This window comes from Piliocolobus tephrosceles, chromosome 4 (genome assembly GCF_002776525.5).
Source record: "Piliocolobus tephrosceles isolate RC106 chromosome 4, ASM277652v3, whole genome shotgun sequence".
NCBI lineage: Eukaryota > Metazoa > Chordata > Mammalia > Primates > Cercopithecidae > Piliocolobus > Piliocolobus tephrosceles.
This window is the reverse complement of record NC_045437.1, coordinates 109,644,785-109,663,573: the sequence shown is the minus strand read 5'-3', so window position 1 is coordinate 109,663,573 and position 18,789 is coordinate 109,644,785. Positions and strand designations below refer to the sequence as shown.

The window sequence follows — 18,789 nt, the reverse complement described above, 5'->3', positions numbered from 1 at the left end:
TACCTGCAGGAGAAAAACAAATCTGAATGACAACAGATTTCTCATCATAAGTCATGGAGGCCAGAAGGAAGTAGCAAAATATTTTTCAAGTGTTGAAAGAACTGTCAAACCCAGAATCTTATATCCAGTGAAAATATCCTTCAGGAATGAAGGGGAAATAAAGACAATCTCAGATCACAAAAAAACTAAGAATCTGTTGCCAGCAGATCTACCCAAAGGGAACCACTAAAAAAAGTTCTCTAAATACAAAGGAAATGATAAAAGAAGGACTTTGGAATATTAGGAAAGAAAACAATATAGGTAAACAAAAAAATATGGGCAAATATGAGATTTCCTTAAGTTTTCTAAGTCATGTTTGACAGTTTAAAAAATTCTGGCCCAACATGGTGGCTCACACCTGTAATGCCAGCACTTTGGGAGGCCGAGGTGGGTGGATCATGAGGTCAGGAGTTCGAGACCAGCCTGACCAACATGGCGAAACCTCGTCTCTATTAAAATTTAACAATCAGCTAGGCATGGTGGCGTGTGCCTGTAATTCCAGCTACTTGGGAGGCTGAGGCAGAAGAATAGTCTGAACCCGGGAGGCAGAGGTTGCAGTGAGCTGAGATAGCGCCACTGCACTCCAGCATGGGCGACAGAGCGAGACTCCATCTCAAAAAAAAAAAAAATCATAAAACTAATGTGATTCTAAATTTATGTAAAGAAAATATTCTGAACTGTTATCAATGGCAGTGAATGACAGTGAATAAAAGGATGTAAAGAGAGTTAAGGTTTGGTATTTCCCTTGAACTGGTAAAATAACACCCACTTAGACTGTGGTAAGTTATACAGATAGTGTGATACCTAGAGGAACCATGAAACACATCTATACAAATAGACACACTCAAAAACACTACAGAAGAATCAAAATGGAATTTAAAAACTGTTTAACCCATAGGCAGGCAGAAGCAAAAAGACAAAAGATGAAGAAACAGAAAGCAAAAAAATAAAATGGCAGACTTACATCCTAACTTAATTAACTTTAAATGTAAATGGTCTAAATATACCAATTAAAAGATTGGTAGAATGGATTTAAAAACATGACCCAACTATATACTGTCCACAGAAACTCACTTCAAATGTAATAATAGAGGCAGGAAAGGAATGGTAAGAGATATATAATATAATGCAAAAGTTGATCAAAGGAAAGCAGGAGTGGTTATATTAGTATCAGACAAAGTGGACTTGAGAGGAAATAAAATTGCCAGAGATAGAAGATAACATTATGTAATAACAAAGGGTCAATCCCTTAAGATGACGCAGCAATTCTAAGTGTGCTTCCAAACAAGAGAAGTGCAAACTATTTTATGCAAAAACTGACAGAACTGAAAGGAAAACAGAGTCTACAATCACAGCTGGAGACTTTAACACCTCTCTCTCCACAACTGACAGAACATGACAAAAACCCCACTACCATCGACCTAGAAGACATTCAGTTAATATATAGGAGCTAATAGATATTTATAGAACATTCCATCCAAAACCAGAAAACACATTCTTTTCCAGTACTCAAGAAACATATGCCAGGATGGACCATATCCTAGGCCATCAAACAAACTTCAACAAGTTAAAAAGAATTGAAATCATACAGAATGTTCATTTTCTGACCACAATGAAATCATATCAAAAATCAATAACCGAGCTGGGAGTAAAGTGCTTGTAGTCTCACCTACTTCAGAGGCTGAGATGGGGGGGATTGCCTGGGCCTCAAGAGTCGGAAGCCAACCTGGGTAACACAGCCAGACCTCGTCCCAAAATAATAAATAAACAAATAAAATATACTGAGCTAGTGAAAATGAAAATACAAATATCAAAATTTGTTGCTGGACATAGCTTCTAAAGCAGGGTTGGGAGGAAAATGCATAAAGACAAAAGTCTAAATAAAGACATAAGTCTCAATTCAGTAATCTAAGCTATCGCCTCAAGAAGCTAGGAAAAAAAAAAAAAAAAGCAAATGCAAGAAGGAAGGAAATACTAAAGAGCAGAACTCAGTGAAATAAAAGTCTCCATATTGTTTTTATCTAAAAAGCAATAGCAGTTTTTTTTTTCTTAAAGTTGCTTCTGCCGAAGGAGGGCGCGCCTTCCTGGGCTATGCTGGAAGCACCGGCTACCAGGCCAGCTTTAGGCCACACTGTGAGGAGCAGGGGGCCCAGCCGGGCCAGCCCCAACCGCCCAAGGTCTCACTCTCCACAGGGCCCTCCTCCCATGGCATGGATCCTGCACCAGGCTCTCCACTCATCACGCCTCCAGTTATCCAGGTCCTTGCCATCTCCCTCTCTCTTGGCCTCTGAGACTAAAGAACACTTCTTTTCTCCTCTCTGTGGACCATGTCCTGATAAAAGTGCCAGGTCACTAGACCCCAGTAGCCTGGAGTGTGTTCCCTGTGGCCACACACAGCTGCACCGTTCTGAGGCTCAGTCCAAGAGCCAGTTCCTTCCTGGGGCTTCAGAACTGGTTCTGCAGATGTTGGTGGAAGGATGGACACTTAGATCAATGAAACAGAATAAAAAATCCAGAAACGGATTCACACAGATATGCTCAACTGATTTTTGCCAAAGGTGCAAAGCAATTCAATGGAGGTAAGATCATCTTTCAATAATGCTGCTGGAGCAACTGGACATCCACAGGCCACACACGCACACAAAAAGAACCTTGAGCTACTCCTCACATCTTTTAACTCAACCTTAAGTCAAAATGGATCATAGACTTAAATGAAAAACATAAGACCACAAAGCTTTTAAAAGAAAACCTAAGGGAAAAATCTTTGGGACTTAGAGCTATTCAAAGAGTTCTTAGACTCGAAACAAAAATCAGGATCCATAGAAGAAAAAACTGATAAACTGGGCTTCATTAAAATTAAAAACCTTTGCTGTGCAATGACCTTGTAAAAAGCTACATACTGAGAGAAATATGTGTAAACCACATATTCCACCAATGACTAGTAGCTAGAATATATAAAGGACTCCTAGTAAAAAAGCAAACAATCTAATTAGAACACGGACAATGACAAGAAGAAATGTCACCGAAGAAAAACATTACAGATGACAAATAAGCACCTGCAAAGATGCTGAATATCTTTAGTCATTGGGGAAATGTAAATAAAAACCATGAGATGACTACACACCTACCAGAAAGGCTAACACAAAAATAGTGACAACACCAAATGCCGGTGAGGATGCAGAGAAAGTGAATCACCCATGCACTGCTGGTTAGAATGTAAAACAGTACTGACACTACAGAAAACCATTTAGCAATTTCTTAAAAAATTAAATATACAACCCTCAAATGACCCAGCCACTGCACTCCAGGACATTTACCCTAGAAAACTGAGTAACTCACACAATAACCTGCACACTGAATGTTCACAGCAGCTCTTATTTGTAACAGCTCCAAATTGGAAGTCATCCAGATTTCCTTCAGTAGGTAAATGGTTAAACTAACCAAGAGACATTTCTATCATAGAATACTCCTCTCGTCTATTTAAAGGAACAAATTATCAATACATGCAACCAGGACAAATATCCAAATAATTAACCTGAGTGGAAAAGTCCATCTCAAAAGACTGCATACAGTATGACTCCATTCAGTGGCATTCTTTTTCTTGAGACAGAGTCTTGCTCTGTCGCCCAGGCTGCAGTGCAGTGGCGCGATCTCGGCTCACTGCAACCTCTGCCTCCGGGTTCATGCCATTCTCCCCCCTCAGCCTCCCAAGTAGCTAGGACTACAGAAGCCTGCCACCACGCCTGGCTAATTTTGTTTTTGTATTTTTAGTAGAGATGGGATTTCACCATGTTAGCCAGGATGGTCTCGATCTCCTGACCTCACGAGCTGCCTGCCTCGGCCTCCCAAAGTGCTGGGATTATAGATGTGCGCCACTGTGTGCGGCCCAATAGCATTCTTAAAAGAGCAAAACTTAGAAGGAGTGAGCTGGGGTAGGAACAAAGTAGGTATGGCTATAAGAGTGCAACAAAAGGATCTTTTGGTGATAGAAATGTTCTACAATCCTTTTCTAAATGGACATATAATTGAATATGTTTATGGGGAACGGTGTGGTATTGCCACACAGTTATTCACTGTGGAATGATCAAATCAGACTAATCAACATATCCATCACCTCAAATACTTATTTCTCTGTGGTGAAAACATTTAATATCCATTCTTTTAGCTGTTTAAAAATACAAATTATTATTAACTACAGTCACTACGCTATGCAACAGATCACCAGACCTATTACTCCTGTGTAAATGAAACTACGCACTCTCTGACCAACATCTCTCCTTTCCACTCTGTCCCCTGTCCCCAAGCCTCTGGGAACAACCATTCTACACTCTACTTCTATGAGTTTGACTTAAATGACATCACGTTGTTTTTGTCTGTGTCTGGCTTATTTCACAAAATATTCTGTATCTTGACTATTCTGTGTACGATAATGTGAAACTATAGTTTTGAAAGATGCTACTATTGGAGGGAGTTGGGTAAAGGGGATAGGATTGTTCTGCATTATTTCTTGTAAGTGCATGTGAATCTACAAGTATCTCAAAATAAACAGTTTAAGAAAAAAAAAAGTGAATGGGCATCTAAGGTCACAGTCCTGCCTTTCACTGTAGCACTGTAGCACAATTTTGAAGAGCATTTAAAAATGTAGAGGAAAAGGTGAAGGCTGCCAGCCATCCTGCAACAACTGCAAAGAAAATGGTATGAACTGATTCATGAAGCAGAAATACTTTGGTTCTGCAAGAATGTATGACATATAATAGCAAACAAACATGACTCTGAACTAAGTGATATATTTTCTCTCTTCCAAGCAGATGCCAGGAGAAATCAATGATAGTTTTCAGAAGGCAAAGACGACACAATTGCTTTAAGAAGTAAAGCAGCAGATCTACCCCAAAACGGATCATTCCACCCAATGTTCCGACACAACATTAGAATTAAAGCGTAAACTGCAAAAGCTCAGAAAAATAAAAGGATTTGTCCAAAGGAGGTATAAACCAGTAAAAGAAGACTGCTATTACGAATGTGTAATGCTGTCCAACAGGATATGTGAGATAAACAAATGTCTCTTTGAAACTACACTTCCAAGAAAGAAACACAGACGTCTAGAGGTGATAAGGTAAAGCATCTGAAATGGAAAAGCAAGGGATCAACAAAAATGAAGGAGCCATAAAGAACTGCCCCTACCGCTGCAGGCATTTACACTTAGAGGCTTTCATATACATTAAATCAGTATGCAAATTTACGGCCGGGTGCAGTGGCTCACACTTGTAATCCCAGCAATTTGGGAGGCCAAGGAGGGTGAATCACTTGAGGTCAGTAGTTTGAGACCAGCCTAGCCAACATGGTGAAACCTCGTCTCTGCTAAAAATACAAAAACTTAGCTGGGCATGGTGGTGGGTGCCTGTAGTCTCAGTGACTCGGGAGGCTGAAGCAGAAGAATCGCTTGAACCTGGGAGGAGGAGGTTGCAGTGAGCCGAGATTGTGCCACTGCACTCCAGCCTGGGTGACAGAGACTCCATCTCAAAAAAAAAAAGGAAAATTAAATTTGTGACTGGTAACCCTAGCTTCAAATAAAGTTTGTGAAAAGCCTTAGTGAGTACGAATTACAGTTTGTAAAACATATACTGTAAGATTATGAAAACCTTGAATTGGAAAAACATACCTCTGCCATGAGGAAGACTGGAAAAACAAAGAGGGTCTCAACATTCTGTAATGTTCCATTTCTTTTTCATTAAAAAAATTATACATAAAAATGATAAAGTATTCACTGTTAATTCTGGCAGTCAGTATATGGACACTTTGCCACACAGGACTTTTCTGTTCTTCAAATTTAGAAACAGCTAGACTGGGAAATATAACAGAAAAGGGCATCTTCATCTTGCATCTCACTGGCCTTTATTTTTGAAAGCCTTAGCTAGTTCAGTCCACACAGAAAAAAACATTCCAAACCATTTACAATGCTGATGTTTGTTGAATATGACTTTCCATACATTTTAAAACATATATTTGTATTTTTTATTTTTTTAAAAAAACTGTTATTTTATGATATATAAAATATTTATAGGACTAAAACCTTTTATATAACTATTTTTAATAAACTAAGAGTGGAATCCTTTTTTTTTAAAGACAGAGTTTCGCTCTGTCACGCAGGCTAGAGTGCAGTGCCATAATGTCAGCTCACTTCAACTTCTGCTTCCCAGGTTCAAGCAACTCTCATGCCTCAGCCTCCCAAGTAGGCGGTACTATAGGTGGGAACCACCATGCCCAGCTGACTTTTGTAGTTTTGGTAGAGATAGGGTTTTGCCATGTGGCTCATGCTGGTCTTGAACTCCTGGCCTCAAGATACCCACCCACCTGAGCCTCCCAAAGTGTTGTGATTACAGGTGTGAGCGACTGAGGCCGGCCTACGGGTGCAAATCTTGAAGCCTTCATCCAGTGACTTTTTTGAAGAAGCAATTGTACAGTAGGCTAGACACACCTACCCAAGGCTGGTGAAGAGCTGCTTAACATGATAAAAAATTTATAGGCATTGATGTATTGTCAAAATATAACTTGTAATATTGTTGGCTTAAAAACTATTTATTTTCTTTCTTTCTTTTTTTTTTTTTTTTGAGACGGAGTCTCGCTGTCACCCAGGCTGGAGTACAATGGCCGGATCTCAGCTCACTGCAAGCTCCGCCTCCCGGGTTCATGCCATTCTCCTGCCTCAGCCTCCCGAGTAGCTGGGACGACAGGCGCCGGCCACCACGCCTGGCTAGTTTTTGTATTTTTTAGTAGAGACGGGGTTTCACCGTGTTAGCCAGGATGGTCTCGATCTCCTGACCTCGTGATCCGCCCGTCTCGGCCTCCCAAAGTGCTGGGATTACAGGCTTGAGCCACCATGCCCGGCCTCAAAAACTATTTATTTTCTAATAGTTCTTGCTGGATCAGTTATGGCCCTATAATCAAGTCCTCATAAATCAAGAAAAATATGCTTAAATCTTGATCATCAGCAGGTTCAAACGGTCAAAATTTTCTACTTACTGTTTTCTGTACTATATGAGAGGCTCCATTTTTTTGAGATTTGAATCTAAGAAAAACAGCTGTTTATAACATGATGAAATAAAGAAAGTATAGCCTCAGGGAAGTATCCCCAGAACACAGGGTTCATTAAAACAGAGTCTAGAAAAGAAGGGCTGGGCCTGGAGCAAAAAAAAGAAAACAAAGACTAGTAGAGAGTCTACAGCTGAGCAGAGAAGAATAAAACCATTGCCATATAGCTAAGAAACTGACGAAGTCTGGGGGAAAATGAGTCTTTAAAGAATACCCAAGCAGAAAGATTCTTGCCTTCTTTAGATTGAAAGACATACATACAAACCATAAGAAGTACAAATACGGAAGTCATACCTTTCAGGCCTAAAGTCTGCAACTGAAACAGTTTTCCCAGCTCAAAAGGTAGAACTCGTAACAGGTTGTTATTTAAATGGAGCTCCCTGTTGATGTAAAAATTCCAGGAAGTCAGAAAAATATGTTAGCCTTTAACAGTTAAAATCAACAACACAGTTTCTAGGAATATAAGCACCTAACAATGAAAAAATGTTACATTATATTTCAATGTCTACTACAGCGTTTCTTAAACTACATGTGGTTAAAAAAAAAAAAAAAAAAACTGCCAGAGAATACAAGAAACAAATTACTAGAAAAATGAAATAATGGAGGAAAAGGACAAAATACAAGCCCCAATTTTTAAAAAGTAATAGATTTAACAGACATATAAAATTACTCAATTGCTATATTAATCTCACTGCAGACTGGCAAGACAGTTTGCAAACTGGCCCCAGGTCACAGACCACACTGAGTATCACTGGTCTAGCACATGTGGGGTCTACTACACATTTAAGAAAGTGGAAATGATAAACTAGCCTACCATGTGAATTCTTAAAAGAGAACTAAAATAATCATTTATGACTCAAAAGAGCTTATAACAGCTGCACAATTAAATTTATGATTGCTATTAACTAAAGTTGCATTTAAAAAATAACAGTGGCTGTATTAACTATTCATTATTATTCTTAATAATTTGTTTTGCAGAGATAGCCATAATATAAATATCTAAGGAATCTTCAAGGGTTGCAGCAGAGCGGGGGGAACATTTGGGGAAAGAACAACCAGAGACCCAATACTGATACAGTGGCAATGTTAACACATTCAGTTTTATCTGTCTTTTTTTTTTTTTTTTGAGACAGAGTCTCGCTCTGTCACCCAGGCTGGAGTGTAGTGCCGCGATCTCCCCTCACTGCAAGCTCCGCCTCCCGGGTTCATGCCATTCTCCTGCCTCAGCCTCCCAAGTAGCTGGGACTACAGGTGCCCGTCACCATGCCCGAATAATTTTTTGTATTTTTAGTGGAGACGGGATTTCACCGTGTTAGCCAGGATGGTCTCCATCTCCTGACCTCGTGATCCGCCCGCCTTGGCCTCTCAAAGTGCTGGGATTACAGGCTTGGGCCACTGCGCCCAGCCCTATTTGTCAATTTTTAAGTGTGCAGTATATATATTTCTATAATCTTTGGTTTTTGACATTTAAATGAATCTTGGTTACTGAGCAAGCCAGAAGGTCTGTGTGGCTGTAAACTGAACAAGAAGAGCTAGTTCGGATATCTGGCTCCTGTTTATTTCCAAACATGACACACAGAAAAAAGGAGGTCCCTTGGCTGGCCGCAGTGGCTCACGCCTGTAATCCCAGCACTTTGGGAGGCTGAGGCAGGCAGATCACTTGAGGTCAGGAGTTCGAGACCAGCCTGGTCAACATGGTGAAACCCTGTCTCCACTAAAAATACAAAAATTAGCCGGGCATGGTGGCACACAACTGAAATCCCAGCTACTCAAAAGGCTGAGGCAGGAGAAATGCTTGAACCCAGAGTCAGAGGTTGCAGTGAGCTGAGGTCACACTATCGCACTCCAGCCTGGGCAACAAGAGTGAAACTCCATCTCCAAAAAAAAGGAGGCCCTTCCTCTGTTTCCAATAAAAAAAAAAGGAGGTCCTTCAAGTAAATTTGTTTCAGAGGACTAAAAACAGTCATAGAATAAACTCAATAATTAAGCCTAAAAAAAAAGCAGCCGGCGCGGTGGCTCACGCCTGTAATCCCAGCACTTTGGGAGGCCGAGGTGGGCGGATCACGAGGTCAGGAGATCGAGACCATCCTGGGGAACACGGTGAAACCCCGTCTCTACTAAAAAAATACAAAAAACTAGCCGGGCGAGGTGGCGGGCGCCTGTAGTCCCAGCTACTCGGGAGGCTGAGGCAGGAGAATGGCAGGAACCCGGGAGGCGGAGTTTGCAGTGAGCCGAGATGGGGCCACTGCACTCCAGCCTGGGCGACAGAGCGAGACTCCATGTATAAAAATAAAAACTAAAAAAAAAAAGGTCAAAAGGCTGGAGTAGGAGCAACAGAGGCAAAGACCCTTCAAAAGGTCCTTATTCCTTTTTACTACATGGCTAATGGCAGAAGGCAGCAAAAAAGCCAGTGGAACCATGTCAAGAAGTCAGTTAATATGAAATAGTACAAACTATTCCATTGGGGTTAACGTAATACCTGGAATTTAGCCTTATATTTAACTTGGTTAGATCTTATCTACTTTATAAAACAGAAGTAAAATAGTAATAATAATAATGGGCCAGCCACAGTGGCTCATGCCTGAAATCTCAGTTTTCTGGGAGGCCAAGATGGGAGATCTTTTGAGGTTAGGAGTTTAAGACCTGCCTGGGCAACATAGTGAGACCCTCATCTCTATCAAAATAAAAACAGCAATGAGCATTTCTTCTCTTTCTTTTTTTCTAGAGGGCAGAAGGGTGGAGACAGGGTCTGTCTTGCTCTGTCACCCAGGAAGGAGTGCAGTGGCATGATCTCTGCTCACTGCAGCCTTGACCTCCTGGGCTCAAGTCATTCCTGCGCCTCAGCCTCCCGGGTAGCAGGGACTACAGGTGCACGCCCAGCTAATTATCTAGGGATTTTTTTTTTTTAGAGACCAGGTTCTCACTATGTTGACAAGACTAGTCTGAAATACCTGGGCTCAAGCAATCAGCCTGCCTCAGCCCCGCAAAGTACTGGGATTACAGATGTGAACCACCGCATGCAGCCTGCAATTACCATTTCTTGAAATACAGTCTATGCCAGGCAAGGTACTAATGTTTTTTTACCCATTATCTCAAATATCCCTTATCCTGGGTCAAGAAGGTTGTCCAAGATCACACAACTCATAAATGGAAAAGTTAAGATTCCAACCTGAACTTACACATGTGACTCCAAATGCCACATATTTCATGCTATACGCCCCCAAATTTAATAATTAATTCTAGCTCTTTCAAGTCCAGGCTTTACTACTATCAAACATACAAGCCCTGGGATGGCAAAAAAGGTTTCACCAATTGGCAATGGTTTCCTGGACCCTGTGTTAACGATGGTATGGTGCCCTGTTTGTCATGGGGAAGTATGTGGGATACCATAAGTGCCTTGCAGTCCAGCCCCTCTCTGTCCAAACTTTTTCATTCAAAAATAAAGTATATTCCACAAAATACAGTTAATTAAAAAATTCAGCCAATCATCTACATAATTTATTATTAGCTGACATTCAGTTTTCCCAAAAACAAAACTATAAAGTTATAAAGGATATAGTTATGTTTCCTTTTATTCAAATACCATTAAATGAATAGTTTTGGTTCCTAACACAACGTTGTTTTTTTTTTTTTGAGATAGAGTCTTGTGCTGTCACCCAGGCTGGAGTGCAGTGGCGCGATCTCAGCTCACTGCAAGCTCTGCCTCCCGGGTTCACACCACTCTCCTGCCTCAGCCTCCTGAGTAGCTGGGACTACAGGCGCCCACCACCACGCCTGGCTAAATTTTTGTATTTTTAGTAGAGATGGGGTTTCACCATGTTGGCCAGAATGGTCTCGATCTCCTGACCTCGTGATCCTCCCACCACAGCCTCCCAAAATGCTGGGATTACACGTGTGAGCCACCATGTCCGGCCTATATTTTGTTTTAGGGGTCATATAGTTCGTATGTATTAAGTTGTATCTGCATACCTGAGTGATACCATGTTTCCGAGTTCTGCGGGTAAGCTACGAATTTTATTAGATGACAGGTCCAAATACACCAGATTGTGAAGCTTGGCAATGTCTGAAGGAATTCGGGACAGGGAATTGTCACTCAAATGCAAAGCTGTCAGGTGAGTCAGTGACCACAAAGATGCACTTAAGCTTCTTACTTTTCCTGTAAGAGAAAAAAAATACAGGAATGGATTATATAGTTTTCTCTACAATTTGTTCTGTAAATTCAGTAAGATTTAGATGTTGTTATGAGTAACTTAAATTTTATCCAAAAAACTTGTGAGAAGGGGTTAACAGGAAATCTTACCTATTCTACAACAATTCATTGCTATGATTAAGTTATAAGCTCCTCACTTAGCAGGTTAAAATAAAAAGTTAATGTGCCAACACTACTTAGATTGCATCTTTATTTTTAGGAGCACGAAAAGAATTTATCCTTTAAAATTATCTCAGATATGAGAGGGAAACATGATTAATTTATAGTAATGATAAATCCAGTATCTGAACATCATGACTGGTTTGGACTTATGCAAAATAACACAAATTCTACTATCTCAGAGGCTGTTCATTATCTCCAGAAAACAAGAATCTTGCCTAAAAACAAAAAGGAACACAAGGTATTCTTAGTTGAGTTTTAAGACCAGAGTACCCAAGTGATAACTGCATGAAGAACCACAGAGCTAAGCAGCATCTGTATTATGTGTTAGCAAGTAAAAACACTTGCCCAGAAACACTTCAAATATTAAGTCAGACCTTTCTAATCAAATAGTAGTAGGCATAAGATTCAGTGACTAAGAATAGAATGATAAAATCTTTCAATACAATAATAAATCTGTACTTTGGTACCTCTTGATAAATCGTCAATGGTTTCTACAATCTAAGAATGTTCCCCATAATCTCCTTACTGGTTCAGGATCTAATCTGAGAGAGAATGAGACAAATGTAACGAAAACATACCAGTCTTTCAGAACTGATTAATTTTGTATTGGCTGAAGAAAACGCCACCTTGAGACTTCTTACCAAGATAGAGTAACAAGAATTAAATTTACCATGCCACCTGTGACAACTATCGTATTAGATAATACACATGAATCACCAAATTTCTAAGATGAGACACCAACCAGTGCAGGAGAGTCATTCCTGAAGGGTGGGAAGCAAACAAGGTAGACCCTATAACTGTCTCAGCTTACTCCTTGGACAGCACTTACAGGAGGCAGCCCAAGGAGGGGAATCCCAGGTAGAGGAGAGTGATCCTCCCTGAGTTCCAGAGACAGAGAGTCCAGGGAAGCCAAGGTAATTAGAAATCAAGAGGCAGAACATTAGAGAGAAGAGAAGAGAACAGAGAGAAGTCCAGAGATCTGAAGGGGCCCCCAACTCCCTGGCTTGTTGTCAACAGAGTATTGATCAGCACATGCATGTAAGAAACTGCCTGAGCCAGAGGGAAAAAAACACCTGAAAGGATTGTGGCGGCAGCAACCCCCAAGTTCACACAGAACTGAGGCTAGATTTTGTTCCTAAATGTCAGAGGAAGGACTGCTAACGGGTGCAGGGTTCCTTTTTGGGATGATGAAAATGTTCAGATTGTGGCAAATGTGGCACAACTCTGTGAATATATAAAACCCACCAAATTTGCACTTTAAATGGGTGAACTGTACAGTGTGTGAATTGTATCTCAAGTTGTTACACAAGAGAAAAAACAGCAGAAAATGTCTATGTTTGACGAAAACTCTAAACTCACAGATACAAAAAACTCAATGAGGGCAGGATGCAGTGGCTCATGCCTGTAATCCCATCACTTTGGGAAGCTGAGACAGGTACATCACCTGAAGTCCGGAGTTCAAGACCAGCCTGGCCAACATGGTAAAAATACAAAAAATAGCCAGGTATGCTGGTGGGTGCCTGTAATCCCAGCTTCTAGGGAGAATGACATAGGAGAATCACTTGAAACCGGGAGGTGGAGGTTGCAGTGGGCTGAGCTGGCGCCACTGCACTCCAGTCTGGGCGACAGTGAGACTCCGGCTCAAAACAGACAGACAACTCCATAAACCCAAACATATGAAAATTTCATAAAAAGCAAGAAAAGAAAATTACATGTACATCTTAATCAAATGGCTTAAAAGAGAAAATCTAAAAAGCCACCAGAGGAGGGGAAAAACATTCCCTATAGGAGGAGCAAAGATAAAATACTGCAGACTCCCAGCTGTAAACAGTAAGAGAGACTGACAGAGGAGCAAAATCTTTTTTTTTGACGGAGTCTCGCTCTGTCGCCCAGGCTGGAGTGCAATGGCAGGATCTCAGCTTACTGCAGCCTCTGCCTCCCAGGTTCCAGCGGTTCTCCTGCCTCAGCCTCCTGGGTAGCTGGGATTACAGGCGCACAGCACCACGCCCAGCTAAGTTTTGTATTTTTAGGAGAGACAGGATTTCACCATGTTGGCCAGGCTGGTCTTGAGCACCTGACCTCAGGTGATTTGTCCACTGTGGCTTCCCAAAGTGCTGGGATTACAGGTGTGAGCCACGGCGCCCGGCCAGGAGTAAAAACTTTAATGTACTCTAAGAAAAAAAAATCCTGTCAACCTAGCAAATTACCAAAAATAGCTTCCAAAAATGAAGGCAAATTAACTTCTGACAAAGCCTGGGCATCCCTAATCCAAAATCCAAAATGCTCCAAAACCTGCAACTTTTGGAACAATGACATGAAATACAGACTTCCTTGCTTCCTCACAGTTCAATGTAGATAAGCTTGGTTTCATGTACAAAATTTAAAATATTGGATAAAATTACCTTCAGGCTATTTGTATAAAGTATATATGAACCATAAATGAATTTCAAGTTTTAGACTTGGGTTCCATCCCCAAGATATCTCATTACATACATATATGTAAATATTCAAAAATTAAAAAAAAATCTGAAATCCAAATCACTTTTGATCCCAAGGGATATTCTAGTTAAGAGACACCCAACCTGTAAAGAAAAGGTGAAATGATTCACTGCCAGCTCATCTACCTGACAGGAGACACCATGAGCCTTAACTAATAAAGCGTTACAGCCAAAAAAGCCAAACAAAGGAGGTAAAATGGAATGATTTTAAAAAAGCTTTATTATTTCAAAGCAAGATGTGAAGAAAAAATAAAGAAGCTTTATTATTTCAAAACAAGACAGTGAAGAAAAAATAGAACAAATAATAAATGTTATGAATAAAAAACAAATAACAAGATGGGGAATTTTAAATCTAACAATAGGAATAATCATATTAAAATCAAATGGTTGGACCGGGCGCGGTGGCTCACGCCTGTAATCCCAGCACTTTGGGAGGCTGAGGCTGGTGGATCACCAGATCAGGAGATCGAGACCATCCTGGCTAACACGGTGAAACCCCATCTCTACTAAAAATACAAAAAATTAGCCGGGCATGGTGGCAGACGCCTGTAGTCCCAGCTACTTGAAAGGCTGAGGCAGGAGAATGGCGTGAACCCGGGAGGCAGAGCTTGCAGTGAGCTGAGATCGTGCCACTGCACTCCAGCCTGGGCAACAGAGCAAGACTCTATCTTAAAAAAAAAAAAAAAAAATGGTTGAAAGAACCCACATAAAACGGACTGTCAATCAGCATTTTTAAAAAAGACCAAATTCTGCAATGCCTGCAAGAAACACACTTCAAATATAAAGACAAATAGAATCTGAGTATGAATAAATACAAATAATGCTAATACTAGTTAAAAAAAAAAAAAAGAAAAAGAAACAGCTATACTAATAGCAAAGTAGATTTTAGAGCAAAGAATATTCCCAGGGAGAAAGAAGGTCACTTCATAATGATGAGTCATATGAATCAGTCAGCTCATCAAAATGACATACAATCCTAAATGTTTATGCAACTAGTAACAAAGTATGAGCAAAACATGACAGAACTTCAGGAAGAAATAGACAAATCCAGAGAGATTTCAGAACCTTTCTCTCAATTAACAAGAAAGAAAATCAGAAGGGATATAGAAGACCTCAACAGAACTATCAATAAACTTGACCTCATTAATATTTCTGTAATACTTTACCCAATAACAGTAGGATACACTTTTTTTTTTTTTTTTGAGACAAAGGCTCACTCTGTGCAGTGGCGTGATCTTCTCGGCTCATGACGTCCTCCACCTCCTGAGTTCAAGCGATTCTCCTGCCTCAGCCTCCAGAGTAGCTGGCATTACAGGTGCCCACAACTACGCCCTGCTAATTTTTGTATTTTTACTAGACACTGGGTTTCACCATTATTGGCCAGGCTGGTCTCAAACTCCTGACCTTGTGGTACACTCACCTCGGCCTCCCAAAGTGCCAGGATTACAGGTGTGAGCGGCTGCGCCAGGCCAGAATACACATTCTTTTCAAGTACACAAAGAATATTTACCAAGACAAATCACATGCTGGGTCATTAAACAAGTTGAAAAATTAAAAGATTAAAATATCAAACAGTACATTTTCTGACAAAAATATGTTGGAATTAAATTAGAAATCAACAAAGATATCTGGAGAATACCCAAATATTGGAAATTAAATAACTCCCTGGTCAGAAGCAATCAAAAGAGTAATCAGAAGTATTTTGAACTGAAAGAAAATGAAAACATAAAAAGACACCAAATTTTGTGGGATGTAGCTAAAGCAGTAGAAAAGAAGTCTCAAATCAATGACCTTGGCTTCTATCTTAACAAACTAGGGGGAAAAATTTAAATGCAAACTAAGCAGAAGAAAGGAGGTAAGTCTAAGAGCAGAGATCAATGAAATATATAAGGGAAAACCAACTAATCCAATAACCCAAAAGCTGGTTCTTTGAGAGGTAGAGTGAAACTGATAAACCTCTGGCCATGCTGATCAGGAGAAAAAGAGAAAAGATACAAATTACTATGACCTGGAATGAAAGATCAAAACCACTATATATTTTTAAGTATTAAAAAGATATAGATCATAAAAATCTGTTCAAATGTTTACAGTGGCTTTATTCATGATTTCCAGAAATAGTAAACAACTCAAAAAAAATTCTTCAACTGGGAAAGGAACACATAATGATACATGAAGACAATGAAATGCTACTGAGTAATGAACTACTCACTCATACAACTTCTATGAAATGTAAAAGGCTACATACTCTATTATGTCATATATATGGCATTCTTACAAAGAAAAAAACTGTAAGAACAGAAAAAAGATCAGAGGCTCTGGGTGAAGGAAGGAGGCTGACTAGAGTCACTGGAGATTTGGGGGAACAACAGAACTTTTTTTTTTTTAAATACAGACAAGGTCTCACAATGGTGACCAGGTGCACTTGAACTCATAGGCTTAAGTGACACTCCCACCTCAGCCTCCCTAGTGGTTGGGACTAGGGACAACAGAACTATTCTCTATCTTTTTTTTTTTTTGGAGACTGAGTCTTCCTCTGTCGCCTAGGCGGAAGTGCAGTGATGTGATCTCAGCTCACTGTAACCTCCACTTCTGGGGTTCAAGCAATTCTCCTGCCTCAGCCTCCCGAGTAGCTGTGACTACAGGAGCACGCTGCTATGCCTGGATAATTCTTTTGTATTTTAGTAGAGACAGGGCTTTACTGTGTTGCCCAGAGTGGTCTTGAACTCCTGAGCTCAGGCAATCCGCCTGCCTCAGCCTCCCAAAGTGGTAGGATTACAGGTGTGAGCCACTGGGCCTGGCTTCTATCTTGATTTTAGTGCTAGTTACACAACTGTAGGTTTGCCAAAACTTCTATAACTATACACTAAAAAGGGTGAAGTTGCCTATAGGTAACAATACCTTAATAAATTATTAAAAGATTATAAAAATATTTTGAATATTATTCCAATAAATAACAACAAACCACATGAAATGGACAATTTCATACACAGAGGGTACCAACTACACTCAAAAAAAGAAACAGGAACCTAAATAGACCAATAATACATTACAAAAATTGAATTTATACTGAAACACCTGCCTACACAAAATTCTACAACCACACTGGTTCACTGGTAAACACCACCAAACATTTAAAGACAACATAATGCCAATTATACTCAAATCCATCCAGAAAGCTAAAGATGAGAGGGCACTCTCCACATTATTCTGAAGTATCACCCTGATACCACCCAGGCAAAAACAGTACAAGAAAAGCACAAAAAAACCTTATGAATATAAATGCAAAAATTCTTAACAAAATCTTAGCAAATCAAATCCAGCAGTATATTGAAAAGATAATAACCAAGATTATTTCAGAAATTAAAGGTTTAACATTCCAAAATCAATGTAAATTTATTATCTTAGCAGACTAAAAAATTAAAGCCTCAGAATCATCTAAATAGATGCACTTTAAAAAACAAAAAAAAGACTGATGAAAATACAATATCCATTCCTGATTTTAAAAAAAATGCAGTAAATTAAGAACAGAACTTCTTGGCTGGGCACAGTGGCTCACGCCTGTAATCCCAGCACTGTGGGAGGCCGAGGTGTGGGGAATCACCTGAGGTCAGGAGTTCAAGACCAGCCTGGCCAACACAGCGAAACCCCGTCTCTACTAAAAATACAAAAACTTAGCCAGGCGTGGTGGGTCACACCTGTAGTTCCAATTACTCGGGAGGGGAATCCCTTGAACCTGGGAGGTGGAGGTTGCAGTGAGCTGAAATCACGCCACTGCACTCTAGCCTGGGCAACAAGAGTGAAACTTCATCTCAAAAAAATAATAATAAATAAATAAATACAGAACTTCTTAACCCTGTTAAAAGACATCTACAAAAAGCTTAGTGGTAAAGGAATTAATGGTTTCCTCCTAACATGAGAAACAAAGCAAGAATGTCCACTCTCACTATGCCCAGTCAGTATTATACTGGAGGTTCCAGCCAATACAATAAAGCAAGAAAAACAAAGGATTTGGAAGGCAGAAGTAAAACTGTCTTTATTTACAAACGGCATATGTATGTAACTAATCCCATGTATTTATATACATATTTATGCAACTAATCCTATGGTATTTACAAAAATGTCACTAACAAGAAAATTTAGCAAGGTCAATATACGAAAAAAGTGTGTATTTCTGTATAATGAACAATCAGAAACTGAAATTTAAAATGACACAATTTACAACAGCATCAAAACTATCTGACCAAAATCTGACCATCAAAACTATCTGACCAGCATCAAAACTATCTGAACTATCTGACTATCTTACAGTCAAAACTACAAAACAATGCTAACAGAAAGTAAGGGAGTCCAAAATAAATGAAGAGATACATGGAGTTCACAGGTGAGAAAACTCAGTATCAAGAGGTTAGCTCTCCCCAAACTGGCCTACAGAGTTAACACACAATTCCCCCAAAAATGCCAAGTTTGAAATTTGTAAACCGATCCTAAAATTCATATGGAAATTCAAAGGACTTAGAAAACATCTAAACAATGTTGAGGCCTGGTGCGGTGGCTCACGCCTGTAACCCTAGCACTTTGGGAAGCCGAGGTGGGTGGATCACGAGGTCAGGAGATTGAGACCATCCAGACCATCCTGGCTAACACAGTGAAACCCTGTCTCTACTTAAAATACAAAAAATAAGCTGGGCATGGTGGTGGGCGCCTGTAGTCCCACCTACTTGGGAGGCCGAGGCCGGAGAATGGTGAACCAGGGAGGAGGACCTTGCAGTGAGCCGAGACTGAGCCACTGCA

At 40.1% G+C, this 18,789-nt stretch overlaps 1 protein-coding gene across 2 annotated transcripts in view; it reads right to left on the bottom strand.

Moving 5' to 3' along the window:
• The window catches only part of CNOT6 (CCR4-NOT transcription complex subunit 6), a 29,941-nt gene extending 18,648 nt beyond the window's left edge, over positions 1-11,293 (bottom strand). Inside the window, exons 1-2 of one of the 2 annotated variants that reach the window (XM_026451458.2) lie at positions 11,098-11,293; positions 7,423-7,508 (exon numbers count right to left, since the gene is read on the bottom strand). In XM_026451458.2, coding sequence (XP_026307243.2) covers positions 7,423-7,508; positions 11,098-11,111 — 100 coding nt within the window. In that variant the 5' untranslated portion in view covers positions 11,112-11,293. The remainder of the gene's footprint in view (positions 1-7,422; positions 7,509-11,097) is intronic. The other variant, XM_031935445.1, reaches the window with a different exon arrangement.
• Between the last annotated feature and the right edge of the window lie 7,496 nt (positions 11,294-18,789).